The 15,244-nt window shown below is 45.4% G+C and overlaps 1 protein-coding gene across 1 annotated transcript in view; it reads right to left on the reverse strand.

Moving 5' to 3' along the window:
• ANTXRL (ANTXR like) overlaps positions 1-15,244 on the reverse strand; it is a 64,278-nt gene that overhangs the window by 42,725 nt on the left and 6,309 nt on the right. Inside the window, exons 3-6 of the mRNA XM_026851381.1 lie at positions 3,040-3,111; positions 2,829-2,900; positions 686-767; positions 549-582 (exon numbers count right to left, since the gene is read on the reverse strand). Coding sequence (XP_026707182.1) covers positions 549-582; positions 686-767; positions 2,829-2,900; positions 3,040-3,111 — 260 coding nt within the window. The remainder of the gene's footprint in view (positions 1-548; positions 583-685; positions 768-2,828; positions 2,901-3,039; positions 3,112-15,244) is intronic.

Raw genomic sequence — 15,244 nt, forward strand, 5'->3', positions numbered from 1 at the left:
CACCAGGGTACAAACCAGACAAGAAGTGTTCAGATTACCTAATTAGGCCTTCTTTTGGCACAGATGGAATACACAAATACACTTCTCTCTCTAAATTTAGTGAAAATTAACATTTTAGGAAGTCAGAATCTGAGCCCAAATCACTCACACTGATGCAAAAAATCTCAGCTGATTGCATTCACACCTACACTAACAAGAACGAGGGCTTGGGCACACATTGCAGACAGAGCTGAGTGCATCAGTACAGAAAGGGACAGAAAATCTGGCTATTCCTGTCCCCTGGGTGCAGGATAGACAGTTCTGGTTGTAATGCTTTGGTCTGTATTCTGCACTGGGTCAGATCTGTGATCATACTGGTCTCCTCTGGTCTTAATAAACCATGAATCATGCGTTTAAAGTAGGGCTGTAGTCAAAATGGAATGTAGTGATTGTGTAACACCAATTCCTTCTCCAACACTTCTTTCAGCGGGTTTACTGCAGGTCACAAAGAACTATCATCCCTGTCTTTTCAATGCAGATATATAACATGAGTGATATACAATACATACCTCCATAGGTTTCGTGATAAATCTGCTCATTTGCCTGCAACGAAGTGTAGAACATTGTTAGCTCTTAAGTACATTGGTAGCAAGCAAAGCAAAGTTTATATGTATAAATCAAAGAAAGGAGGTACTGTGATGTTTACCCTTTTAAATCCTTCATGCATGAAGGTGTCTCCTCCAGGCACTTCATACTGAAGAATGTCGAGCCCTCGTCTTATGGCTTCCCTTTGGATAAAAAAAACCAAAAAACAAATGCAGGAGAAAATGTTATTGAAAGTTCTTTTTTCTTTTGTCGAGATATTTCTGTACCACAGCTAGATTATGCACCCTCTCAATACATTGCACAGAGTGCATAGATATCAGCTAAAACACTGGTAAAACCAAGATTTTTCAAACCCCACAATTTTTCAGCCAAACACCCATGGGTGCACAAAACTGGACATAGGATACAATGTTAGGGTTAACACATTTCTAGGGAACAATTCTGTCCCTGTTCCCTCATTCTGATACACTGTCAGTCAGGATAAGATTGAACTAAAGCAAATCCCAGATAGGAAACTAACAAACTGCAGATGGAATGAGAATTTAAAGCTTATGACCCTGTCATGAAAATGGGACAAATAAAACTCCGTATTCAATCAATCATCAGGACAGTTAGGATTAGGACTTTTCCATTATAAAGACAGAGGCCAAAATATGAGAGAACAGGATGGGAATGATGAGAATTTCCTATTCTAGACAGGGGATTGATCAACCTTCCTGGGGCACAGATTGCTCCCTGGTAAGAGAGGGACTTTGATACCATGACCCCCTGTTGCGCAGCTTCTTACTCCACAAATATCTGTTAGCCAAGAGGATTGCTCAGGGAAATTAATAATTTAATTGATCACTGATCACTAAAAGACCCAAAAGTCCAAACATTCCCCCCAGATGCTATGGGGCATACTTTTCTTAAAAAGATAGTGAGAGCCTCCCTAAACTGCATTTTGCAAATGGCATTTTAGGCAGTGCAACCCAAATTACAGAGAAAACAGGAGTGAGTCTGGGACAAAGGTAAAATCAGGAGCTGGGCCTGGGGATGTCCTTAGAGCAAAAAGTACATTTTAACCCTTTCAAAGTATAAAATATCTGAAATGGCACACATGGTGATCAATACAGAGAACAGGAGTTTAGGAGAGTGAATATTCTAATACCATCTTCAACAGGCTGCCACAGGGTTCCTGTCTACTTTCCACCTTGCAAAGAGCAAATCCACCTGGGAGAAGTCAGCAAGTTTGAGCAAGGTACAAGATGGAGACCTGAGCCAAATCTCAGTGGAGCCAGCAGCAACGCAAGACCCTTGTGGGATTTCTGGCTTTGGATGAGGCCCTGGACTACAAAATAGAGAGGATGGTGTTGCTCTTTCAAGACTCCTCCAGAGTCCCCTTTATTTATAGGGCGCACTGTACAACAGAGGACCTAACACAGACAAAAGCTGTAGCAAAAGCAAGGGCTTTAAGCTGAAATGAAAGAAAATACTTAGAAACACCTCCATGACAGGGATTTCTGTGCATAGCCCAAAGTTATTTGGTTTTTTTGTTTTAGTTTTTGGGGTGGGGATTTTCTGGTTTTGTGGGCTTTTTGAGTTTTGGGTTTTCTTTGTTGTTGGTGGTGGTTTGGGGGTTGTTTTGTTTTGGTTTGGTTTTTTTTTTAAGAGAGGATTTGGTTGTGAGGGTGGCAACAAGAATTTTGCTCTAGCCTCAGACTCTCTTTCTCTTAAGAAGCCTGTCGCTTGGCTTTGCAAACTGCCTCTGTGGCAAACCATGGGTGCTGTCTGAAGGCAGCCCAGGAGAAGGGTGCAACAGCCTGGCAAGGTGGTGCTCCCAACAACTGGCTACCGCTGGCTGCTGGTGTAATGTTCAGGGCTTTGGGTCACTTTGAAGGACACTGTGGGTCTTCCATATAGTCTTTCACTCATCAGCTCAGGGTCTGAGACCTCTTACAGAAAAACTGCCCTTATTTGGGTAGTTGGGGTTAGTGAGGATGTGCATGAATTCTTGACTGAATATGCAGTTTCTCCCTGAAATACTGTGTTAAAGAACAGACAGCCCAGTGCTGCCTTTCTCATATAAGTCTGAAAACAAAATGGTAATGGGAGACCCAAAGGCCTTCTAATCCCTCTTTCAGTTGGGAATAGTGGACAGGATTTCGGTTGGCGCCACACCAAGAACTGAGACAGACCTCCAAATTCTGGTTCTGGGGCCACTCACTGCTTGAGAGGATGGATGGAGGGTGGGGAGTACTTGCCTGTTTTCTGTTAGTTTCATGACTGTAGTGCCTCGTGAAGAAAAAACGATGAAAGACATCCGCAACATCGGACTGAAACAGAAGAATAAGCCAGATGCATATCACACACACACACATTACTTCAGCAGATTTCAATTTGCTAAGAAGCAGTGAATGAAAAAATAAATTTTATATATAGCAAATTAAAATTATCATCTTAAGAAAACTCTACCTTATGAACTTCTCAGCTAGGCTTTCCACAAAAGAGTAAATCTCAGTCCAATGATTTCTGACACTTCCAGACCTGTGAACAAAACATAATTTATTACATTAATCTTATCTCACAGCGGAATTCCTTGTTCTAGTCTGGATTTTTAAGACTGGTCTAGTCCAAAGATGGTTAGGGACACAAATTACATAGAGGTCTATGGAGACAAGGCAGCTAACTCTGTTGAAGCTTCTACAGCAGCTGTGTTGGAAGCCATAACAGGAACCATCACACTAAAACCCACTGACTCAAAGAGAAGTAAAAATAGGTCTGAAGTGGTTTACCATACCATTTTGAAACAAGTTCAGTAAGTCTTCCATCTGCTTTTTTCCTTTTATAACATAAGATATAAATATTTTCTTCTGTTTTAATTTTATTTGACTTCACTAAATCATCTACTAGCAGATTATTTACTTTCATAGAGCACAGCTCTGCCCTTGCCGCCACACAGAAAGTCTTGACTGATCCTCTATTCTCCCAGAATGCGTGGGAGAATGTTTCCATGAATTACTGTTTGTTTCAAAAGAGAAAGCTTTTGAAGTAATTCAGAAGGGAAAGGCAGTACTCGTAATTTGCTGGGCATTTTGGACAGTCAATCCCTGGTTCCATTACAAATTTCTTGTGAAAACTTGGGCAACTTTGTTACATGCACTAATTTACATATTTGTGCTTCCATTCCCAATATATAAAACTCCCTGGCTTTTTTTCTGCTTAGTTTTACATTCTCGGGGACCCCCACAGTCTGGTGGGACTCAGACCTCAAACAGAGCGTTGCATGCAGCAACTCAACAATAAATGCTAAGTGATTTCTACCATGTGGATCTCTGCCATACACTTTTAAGCCATCAAAAGGCTACAAAACATGAGAAGTCAATGGTTTTAAAAACTCTCCCTAGGACTGTGGTGTCAGCTCATTTTCTCTCCTTGCCAGGCAAACTCCTCTATCAGGTGTCTTAACAAGATAAATATAACACAGAACATACAGAAGGATTGCGGGGACTTAGATGCTGAACTAGAAAATTTCTGAAATTTAACTACTGTAAAGCAGTAGCTTTCCTCTAACTGCTGTTAGACATATTTCTGAGTAAATGTATAAAAACAGTGAGAAAATGATCCCATATTACAATTCTCAGTTCTACTATGGGGTTTCCAAGCAACCCTAAGCCAGTCATTCCTGTCCCTATATGTCAGGTACAGATCAGCATACAGAAACCCATGTGTGCAATATAATATGGTACTGCCTGTCCTCCAACACTGCTGGTGGAGTGGAGGAGAAAAGCAAAGATCAAGGGACAAGGATTGAAAGGAGACCCCTTAAGTACATAACCTAGAATAAACTTGCTCATGTAAACGCGTACTTTCATGCTGCTCTTCTGGAGAACTGACAATTCATTTGCAGAACAAACTGGTTATCAGAGTGAAGAAATTGCCAGGCACTGAGCAAGGGCAACAAAGACCCGGGACTGCTCAAATCAAGGGTCTGGATCCTGTGCTATGCTACACCATGTTTATATATTTGTGAACAGCACCAATGAAAGGTTCTGGCACTATTAGCAAATGAGCCCTTATCATTAACTGAGCTCATTTTCCTTTATTTTCCTTGAAACTATGCAAGATACATTTACAGAATCACAGAATCGTCTAGGTTGGAAAAGACCCTGAAAATCATCAAGTCCAACCATTAACCTGACACTGACAGTTCCCAACTACACCATATCCCTCAGCACTATGTCGACCCTACTCTTGAACACCTCCAGGGATGGGGACTCCACCACCTCCCTGGGCAGCCCATTCCAACCCCTAACAACCTGTTCTGTAAAGAAATGCTTCCTAATATCTACTCTAAACCTTCCCTAGCACAACATGAGGCCATTCCCTCTTGTCCTATCGCTTGTTACTTGGTTAAAGAGACTCATCCCCAGCTCTCTGCACCCTCCTTTCAGGGAGCTGTAGAGGGCGATGAGGTCTCCCCTCAGCCTCCTCTTCTCCAGACTAAACAACCCCAGTTCCCTCAGCCGCTCCCCGTACGACCTGTGCTCCAGACCCTGCACCAGCTCCGTTGCCCTTCTCTGGACACGCTCGAGTCATTCAATGTCCTTTTTGTAGTGAGGGGCCCAAAACTGAACACAGGAATCGAGGTGCGGCCTCACCAGTGCTGAGTACAGGGGTCAGATCCCTTCCGTGTCCCTGCTGGCCACGCTATTGCTGACACAGGCCAGGATGCCATTGGCCTTCTTGGCCACCTGGGCACACTGCTGGCTCATATTCAGCCGGCTGTCAATCAGCACCCCCAGGTCCCTCTCTGACTGGCAGCTCTCCAGCCACTCCTCCCCAAGCCTGTAGCGCTGCTGGGGGTTGTTGTGGCCCAAGGGCAGCCCCCGGCATTTGGCCTTATTGAAACTCCTCCAGTTGGCCTCAGCCCATGGCTCCAGCCTGTCCAGGTCTCTCTGCAGAGCCTCCCTACCCTCGAGCAGATCAACACTCCCGCCCAACTGGGTGTCACCTGCAAACTGACTGAGGGTGCACTCGATCCCCTCCAGATCATCAATAAAGATGTTAAACAGGAGTGGCCCCAAAACCGAGCCCTGGGGGACACCACTCGTGACTGGCTGCCAACCAGATTTAACTCCGTTCACCACAACCCTCTGGGCCCCACCATCCCACCAGTTTTTTGCCCAGCAAAGTGTGTGCCCATCCAAGCTGCAAGCAGCCAGTTTCACCTTGTTGTCTAAGTGTCTACCTTACTGAAGTCAAGGTAAACAACATCCACAGCCTTTCCCTCATTCAATAAGCACGTCGCCCTGTTATAGAAGGAGATCAGGTTTGTCAAGCAGAACCTGCTTTTCATAAACCTCAGCTCCCAGCTTTTTTTTTTTTCCTTTTTAATTCTTCCCCCCCTGGATTTGACACTTTCAGTTTCATTCTGAGCTTGCCATCCCACTTAAATACAATTCCTGCAATTTCCAATGGAGTCATTTCCCTGCACAGAATGGCCACAGTTTCTTATTTGGAAAAGACTGACCTATTTTGGATGAGGTATCAAATTTCTACTGCCAGCTGCAGAGGCACTGATGCAATCTAAAAAAGAAAGTAGCAACAAATTTTCTTTATACAGCAACAAATCATCACTTCCAGTACCTTCTTAAGACTGTTGGAATTACTTTTATTTTTCTTTCTATTTTTCAATCTAACCCTCAGGCAAAGAACAGCTTGGTAAAACAGCCTAGACACTGAAAATTCAAGAAAATCATAAGCCACTAATGCGGAAAAACATGATGACTTTTAAAGTGAAAATGCACAGATAACCTTAATACTGCGCACTTTCATCTGCTCTGACCACAACAAAACACACCTTCTTGGAAAGGGTACAGCCCGTGAGACTAGGAATTATTATAGCTGTAATAAGTCTATTGATGTCCACTTCTGAAAAGCTAGGGAGACCACTGTCATGGGCTAGTCCTCACAGGAAGCCTACTGTGCTCTCAGAGTACCTGGCTCTACACCACTGAGCTAGAACCCTGGTTCAGCAGTGGTACTGCAGCAGGGCAGGGTGTCTCCTTCTCCCCTAGGAGGAATTCAGCACCCACATGTTGTTTATCAGCTGGGAAGTGTCAAAGTGACCCATTCTATCAACTGGGAAGTGTCAAAGCCAGACAGAAATACTACCAAGAAAATGTTACTGTTTCAAAATCCCATATAAAGAGTACCAGAGAAGTGGTCAGCACTTAATAATTTTCCTCACCACACTCCTCCAAGCCCAGATGTGTCATCTCCTGCTGCAATTGATGCCCAAATGTCACCAATGCTGGTCATGTCAAACCCCTCATGAACACCAGTAGGGGTAATCTGTCTTATAGAAGAACCTGATTTTCCCTCCCTTGCACAAAAGCTCAACTCTAAATATCCCTGTTTGCAAAGTATTTTTATTTGCCATTTCATATATATATATGTAAGTATTGAAGGCTTTGGGGGTTTGTCTTGATAGTTTCATCTGTTACCGCAGAGGCCTGATCCCACACCACCAGCAACAGCAATTTTAATGACAGACTAAACAAAAAATTACTACAACAAAGTGTTTGCTAAACTATACACTAAATTGCCAAATGCTGTCAAGTATTACTCCCAGTACCAACAAATAGAAGCTGCCCAACACTACTTAAAAGACCGAGGCATTTCACTGCTTTTGGGATCTTTTCTTTCACACTGCAGAATCACTTTTGCTGCCAGCGTAAACTAGCTTGCTGCTCTTCATAGCTGGATCAGATTAGGAGGTTTTTGCATTGGTTTCCCCTATGTCAGGTGGGAGGTTCCAAGCATACTCTAAGCTCCTTTCCGACCATGGTCAATGCTTGAAAGCCATACTTATTTTTAACTCCACAGTTACCAAGCCCAGAGAAAGCACAGGGTCTTTCAGTGATGCTTTACACTACAGGTTACTACTCTTCGACATCCACACAGCATGATTTTTACAGCAGTTTCAGTGCTTTTGTTGCTTCACTTAGAAGCTTCCAGTAACTAAGAACAAACTGTTAATCAGAATACCCATGCTAATAGAAGCCTTGACAGAGTTGGCACGTTGTCCCAAAGTGCCATCAGTAAATAACTGCAAACAGATTCCTTGTGGCCACCATATGATAATACATTACTGTATGATTTCAGAAGAACTGTGAAGACTTCTGAATAATGAGGAAAGAATAAACAAAGCATGGAAAAGATCAGTGCTGCGCAGAAAAAGCACTGGGTGTGCAACACACACTCATTGACCCTCACCACTAACTAGGAGAAGCCATGAGGTGCGGCGGGCGGAGGAAGCATGCAGCCGATTCAATGTGAATGATAGAGCAAGCTTCAACTTTATTGAGAGAAATCACACCTTATATAAGCAATCTACAATACACTACTTGTAACTCTACTGGATACATTCAAGAAACTACATTATAATGTCTCAGCCATTGGGTACATCTAAAAAGTCACATTATAATACACCAGCCCCTTGTGGCATTTCTGGTATGTATAAACATCTTTCTTGCTGTGAACCTGCTTCTCTCCCAGGGCTGCTTTCCGACCGACTTCTGCAGGGAGCTATGGCCTTGCTCTCCGCAAGCCGTTCTCCAACAATGAGGAAGTGATACAGCCAGAGAATTCTATGCATCCTGCTGTGGAGGTTTGTACCAGTAGATTGCTCAAGCCAACACTGTTGCTGTCTGCAAAGAAAAACTATGTTAAAGCCAGACCTATCTTTCTGGCTCACGTCTTAGAGATTTTCTGCTTTCAGTCATCAGCGGCTGGGTTCAACTTATCACATCAATCAGAATGGCTGCCATCACCCAGCTGAGCCCTGGGGCTTCCTTCCTGCACTCTCCCCTCTGAAGAAGTCCAGTGAGCCTGATGTTCTCGGCACAGCACCAAGCCCCACAAACCAAAGACCTCTTTGATAGTGATCCACAGCTTACAAGCAGTTTGTGTGCCTTTCAGAGTCAAGTGGGATGGTGAGGTTTCAGCCCATGGAGGTTACATAATTCTCATGGTGGAGGAAAATGCTCTGGCTGCTTGTGGGCAGCCAGAGCACTGCAGAAAGTATTTCAGGGTCTGTTTCTGATACTGATACCACTGGGGTGAACCTGGAGCATGTCCAGAGAAACAGCAGAATTTCCCCAGGTTCACACCTACACAACTGGGATGAGAAATAGGCCTCGACCTGAATTTATCCAAGCTAGCCCCTTTACGGTCCTCCACGAGTAGACCAAACCATGGTCTCCACTCGCATCAAAACCACCGCCAGAAAGAATGTGGCGACCCAGACAGAGCTGCCACGCAAACATGCAGAGGTTCAGGTCTCGGGCTGCAGGGAGCGCGTGAGCCTGTCGGTCCTGCCGGAGGGCAGCAGGGACAGCACCTGTCTGCGCTGCCATCAGCTGGATGACCTGCTCAGACTGGTGGCGGAACTCAAAGAAGAGGTTGAGAGATTAAGAAGTATTAGGGAGTGTGAACGGGAAATTGACTGGTGGAGTAACACCCTAGCACCCCTGAAGCAACAGGAGCTAATGGAAGCTCCAAATGAGGCAGGTAATCCCTCACCCTCTTGCTATCAGGCAGAAGGAGGGACCCTTAAGAGACAAGGGAGGCTGGAAGCAGGTCCCTGCTTGGGGAGGCAGGAAAATCCTCTCCCCACCTCCCTCACCCTCCATGGTGCCCCTTCACAATAGATTCGGAGTCCTGGGACTTTTGAACAAAGAAGAGAAGGAGGAAGAAAATGAGACAAACGAAGAAGACCAAGGTCCACTGAGGCCAGGTAACTTCGGTCCAGGTATTAAAACCAGCTCCGAAAATAACCCCAGAAGAGTCATTGTAGTGGATGACTCCACTCTAAGGGGTGTCAAAGGCCCCATATGCAGACCAGACCTGCTTCATAGGGAAGTCTGCTGCCTCCCTGGGGCCCACATCAAGGACCTCACAGCAACGCTCCCTACCCTAGTGAGACCAAAGGATTACTACCCTCTCCTGGTTTTCAGTTAAGTAGCGATTACATCACCAGGAGAAGGCCTAAATCAATGAAGAGAGACTTCAGGTTCTTGGGAAAACTGCTTAAGGGGTCGGGGGCACAAATTGTGTTCTCCTCCACCCCTTTGGTTGGTGGGATGGATAAGGAAGATTACAGGAGAATTCAGCAGATGAATGGGTGGGTCCAAGACTGGTGTTACCATCAGGGCTTTGGATTCTCCAATCATGGGTTGGTATATGGGGCACCTGATCTTTTGACATTAGACGGAATGCACCTGTCCCGAAGAGGGAAGGAGATCTTGGAGCAGGAGTTAGCTGGGGTCATTGACAGAGCTTTAAATTAGACTTGAAGGGGGAAGGGGACAAAACACCAGCCCATCTGAAGTGCATGTATACCAATGCACACAGCATGGGTAACAAACAGCAGGAGCTTGTAGCCATGATGAAACAGGAAAATTATGATGTTGTTGCCAATACAGAAACATGGTGGGATGTCCCCCATGATTGGAGTGTGCCAATTGATGGCTACAAGCTCTTTAGGAAGGACAGACAGGGAAGGAGAGGTGGTGGGGTGGCGCTGTATGTTAAGGACTGTTTTGATTGCTTCGAGCACAGGTGTAGTGAAGACAGGGTTGAGTGTCTTTGCATTAGAATCAGGGGGAAGGGCAACAGGGCAGATGTTGTAGTAGGAGTCTACTACAGGCCACCCAGCCAGGACAGAGAGATGGACGAGATATTTTATAGGCACTTAGGTGAAATCTCACGATCACTTGCCCTTGTTCTTGTGGGCAACTTTAACTTCCCAGACATCTGCTGGAAATACAACACGGCAGAACGAGACCAGTCCCAGAGATTCCTAGAATGTGTGGGGGACAACTTCCTGACATAGCTGGTGAGTGAACCGACCAGAGAATGTGCCCTGCTGGATCTCCTCTTTGTGAACAGAGAAGGGCTGGTGGACAATGTGGAGGTTGGAGGGCGACTAGGGTACAGCGATCATGAAATAATAGAGTTCTCTATTCTTAGAGAGGTCAGGAGAGAGCTAAGCAGGACTGACATCCTGGACTTCAGAAGGGCTGACTTTGTCTTGCTTAGGCACCTTCTTGAAAGGATCCTCTGGGAGACTGTCCTGAAGGGTATAGGGGCCCAGGAAGGCTGGGCGCTCTCTAAGAAGGAAGTGTTAGTGGCTCAGGAGCAGGCGGTCCCCAGGTCATCTAAGAGAAGCTGGTGCCGGAGAAGACCACCCTGGCTGAACAGGGAGCTTTGGCTGCAACTCAGGGAGAAAGGGAGAGTTTACAGCCTTTGGAAGAAGGGGCTAGCCACACACAGTGATTACAGAGAGGCTGTGAGGCTGTGCAGGGTGGAAGTCAGAAGGGCTAAAGCCCAACTGGAAAATAATTTGGCCTCTGCAATCAAGGATAACAAGAAAAGTTTCTATAAGTATGTCAGTAGCAAAAGAAAGTCCAGGGAGTCTCCATCCCCTGCTAGATGCAGGAGGAAATATGGTAACAAGTGATGAGGAGAAGGCTGAGGTGCTTAATGCCTTCTTTGCCTCAGCCTTTAATAACAAGGTTGTATTGATGCAATCCAGCCTCCACAGCCAGAATACAGAGACTGGGTGAACGACCCCCCTGCAATCCAGGAGACAGTCAGTGACCTGCTGCATCACATAGTCACACACAAGTCTATGGGACCAGATGGGATACACCCGAGAGTGCTGAAGGAGCTGGCTGGGGTGCTGCTAGTCAGAGAGGGACCTGGGGGGGTTGATTGACAGCTGGCTGAATATGAGCCAGCAGTGTGCCCAGGTGGCCAAGAAGGCCAATGGCATACTGGCTTGTGTCAGGATTAGTGTGGCCAGCAGGGACAGGGAAGGGATCTTACCCCTGTACTCGGCACTGGTGAGGCCGCACCTCGATTCCTGTGTTCAGTTTTGGGCCCCTCGCTACAAAAAGGACATTGAATGACTCAAGCATGTCCAGAGAAGGGCAACGGAGCTGGTGCAGGGTCTGGAGCACAGGTCGTACGAGGAGCGGCTGAGGGAACTGGGGGTGTTTAGTCTGGAGAAGAGGAGGCTGAGGGGAGACCTCATCGCCCTCTACAGCTCCCTGAAAGGAAGTTGCAGAGAGCTGGGTTTGGTCCTCTTTAGCCTAGTATAAAGCAATAGGACAAGAGGGAACGGCCTCAAGTTGTGCCAGGGAAGGTTTATACTAGATATTAGGAAGCATTTCTTTACAGAACGGATTGTTGGGCGTTGGAATGGGCTGCCCAGGGAGGTGGTGGAGTCCCCATCCCTGGAGGTGTTCAAGAGTAGGGTTGATTTAGAGCTTAAGGATATGCTGTAAGTGGGAACTGTGCTAGGCAAATAGTTCGACTAGATGATCTCCAGGGTCCTTTCCAACCTAGATGATTCTGTGTGATTCTGTATGAAAAAAACCCACAGGAGCCATTTGTTGCGAGCATGCTCCCTGCTCCACAAGCTCTGTTCCCATTACACATGAGACAAAGCGAAGAGTCAGCAAACCACAACATAGGAAAAAATGTGCTCCCGGCTTCCTCAGGACTTGGCTCGGAGGAGCAGCGGCTGCTGCAGCTCCTGCTGCTGCTGTTTTCCTCAATTTCACATTGCTACTGCTTGATGGGAGGGGAAAACAGGAGGTCAGTGAGTATTTCTGGGGGTGGAAGGAAGTGATGTGATTGCAAGGCTTGATTCTGCTCCTGCTTATTTTGGAGCGACTCCTTCTAGCTTGACTGAGTTCTATGTCACTATAAAAACAGTGAACATATCAGAACCATGCCTACCTCAGTCTTAAGTATTTCACTACTGTTTGTGAAGACAACAAAGCATGAGATGGACTGGAAACCTCTTCTTCTTTCCTAACAGGCTCCCAGAGGTGGTAGAAGCTGGAGCCCAGATAAATCAAGCAGCACAACCCTGGAATATGGGATGCCACTCTCAGCACCGTTACTTCAGCAGGCAAAAACCAGGAGGGTAAATTGTCAGGTGTTTGTTCTAGGGCATGTGTGATTCACAGCTACAGCTAAACTCACTGCCAGGAGCCTACACAAATCAACCTCGTGCAATATACATCAGACCTGAAGCTTAGCAGTTAAAGTTAAAACTCTAGCACTACCCAAACTGTAAATATTTTTATTACCACATGTACACAGTGAGAGGGCAGCAGGACCCAGAGCCTTTTCTCCCTGCTGAAGGTGGGAAAGTGAAACCACTCTAAGGCACAGAGCTGCCCCTTGTTCTATTGCCCTGCCACATGCATTTGCCTCTGTTACAGGTTAGCTGAAGGCAGCAATTCAAGAGATCCTGGAGGAAGAAGGAGACCCATTATGACTGATGCTGGGTTCAGTTTGAGTATGGTGTCAGAGAAGTACAACACCCATTGAGTTTTCAGGTTCCTTTAAGTCTACATCCCCTTGAGCTAGTGGTGGTCCTGTATACAGCCCATTGCTCAGAAACATGGCACTTTGTTGTTGTTATTTGGAGAGCTTTGTGGCCCCAACCACACTGGAGACAACAGAATTCTTGCACATGGCGAACAACGGCTCAGCAATAAAAGCAAACCCCGGGGTGTCTAGCTTGTTTTGGTTTCAGACGCACTTGTGTGTTCATCCACCCCTCTGCTCCCTTCTGAGCTAGCCGAGCATTCAAAGTGACAATCCTCCTCTCCCAAACAACGCTTCTTGCGAGCATGGAAGGGACCTTGACTGGGTGATTCATCCAGGCAAGGAAGGACTAGTTTATATTATCTGCTCCAGAGGCAATTAGAAACACTGGCAGAGACAACCGTTCTGAGACAGTCCTTCCTTCAGAGTACTTATAACATTAATGGACAAGACAAGTGCCGGAATAGGGAAGGGAGGATGACGAGAAGTGACTGAAAAACAGATTTTCCCCCTAGGCCAGCACCCTGAGCACAGGACCCTAAATACTTGAATCCAAAAGGTTTCATGACCAAAACCATTGATTTTATAGATAGCTTTTCTCCTGTAAAACTACTGACAAAGTCTGCAGCAACATTACAGGCTTCTCTAAGTCATGCCTCAAAGGATGCCCTTTGTTTCTGCAGTAATCCATCTGATCCACAAATTTTGTCCACCTGGTGCTACAGCTCTTGCTACATCCCCAACCAACAAAAAAGCACAAAGCGAAATTCAGAAGCCATGCTCAGACTTCATTCAACCATTCCAGATCTTCCTGTAAAGCTCCAGAGCTGCTCTGAGCAGCATCAGAGCTGGAAGACCTGCTCTCAGTATCCCAGTCCTCTTCAGCACGACATGGAGAGCAAAGCAGGGCACTCAATCCCAGTCACAGTACAACACTCTTAACAAGGTGCAGGGAGTTGCAACTCTTGAGCTGTGAATAACTCACAGGAGTCTATTCATCTTCCCTCCATTTGAGAATAAAAGGTTCAGTCCTACTATGCCTCATAAAAACTCAAAATTCACACCAGTGTTAGCCCTGCAAGCTCAGACAAAAGTCATGAAATTCTCAATCACTGAGTGCACACAAACAAAAATCCTATGTCAGTGGGAATCTTATGGTTTAATTCCTTGGCTCAAGCCCCAAATAAATCAGATTTAGTTACATGCATAAATAGACTGCAAATGACAAGCTGCCATGGCTTTTTCTTCCCATTAACTGTACACATTTCATGTCAACCACTACCCATTAGCTTTGCCTTGTGTTTTATAAAGAATTTTTTTCTTGGGACAGAAGGGAGGAGAATTGGTTTTCCTGAATATTCTTTTCCTACCAAAAGGCAAATCTGGCAGAATAATAGCAGACAAAATACAAACAAATAAAACCTGGTTCCAATAGGTATGTCTGAAGCTGAATAAAAATTTGCTTTGGAACATTCCAAGCAATTATACCTGGTTGTAAGAAAATCACAGCACTGGCTGCAATATAACCACAACAAAGATAAATGCAAAGGCAAAATACCAACAGATTATGTTTTGAAACAATCAAGAATATTGCTTACAGACAGTTGGAGAGTATGAGAGGTGTCATGTAGATGATGTGGTTACCTTATAAAGAGAGGCAAAAAAATAAAAGACAGACAGCAAAGGAGGAAGACAGATAGACATAACCATTTTAAAATATACATACAGAGTAATCAGTGCTACCTAAGGAACAAAGCTGATACTTTTGTTCAGACACCAACTACTCCCAATTGACAGCTTGACCTGTGTCAGGTCCCACATCTTACAATGAACTGAAGTCTGGCCACGGCAGATATTCTTGCTTACAGAAAAGGGAGTCCAGCAGTGGTTTGTCAGTTAATACAAGATTTTCAAATGCAATTAACTTAGGTGAGAGAACATGTGTTCAGACACCTATCTTTGCCAGCAGTCTTATTTCCAGCCACAACAGTGCTGTTAGCCACACTCTTCCCCTCCTCACAAACTGTGTAAAACCAGCACAAAACATCATTGCACTGAGATTGCGCAGAGAGAGAAGCTGCAGAAGTTCTCACAGGTCCAGCTCCATCCTAGCACTCTTAGGCTGGTACTATGTGGGTGGGGGAAGAGATGCAGAAGGATACAGTGAAAGCCTAAGGCCAAAAATACTTGCTCGCACTAGTGCTTGTAATTCATGAGTGTGAAATTTATTCAAATCATTGGCAAGTAAATCGGGGTGGGGGGGGGG

Source organism: Athene cunicularia (assembly GCF_003259725.1).
Source record: "Athene cunicularia isolate RWA chromosome 6 unlocalized genomic scaffold, athCun1 chr6_part1, whole genome shotgun sequence".
Taxonomy (NCBI): Eukaryota; Metazoa; Chordata; class Aves; order Strigiformes; family Strigidae; genus Athene; species Athene cunicularia.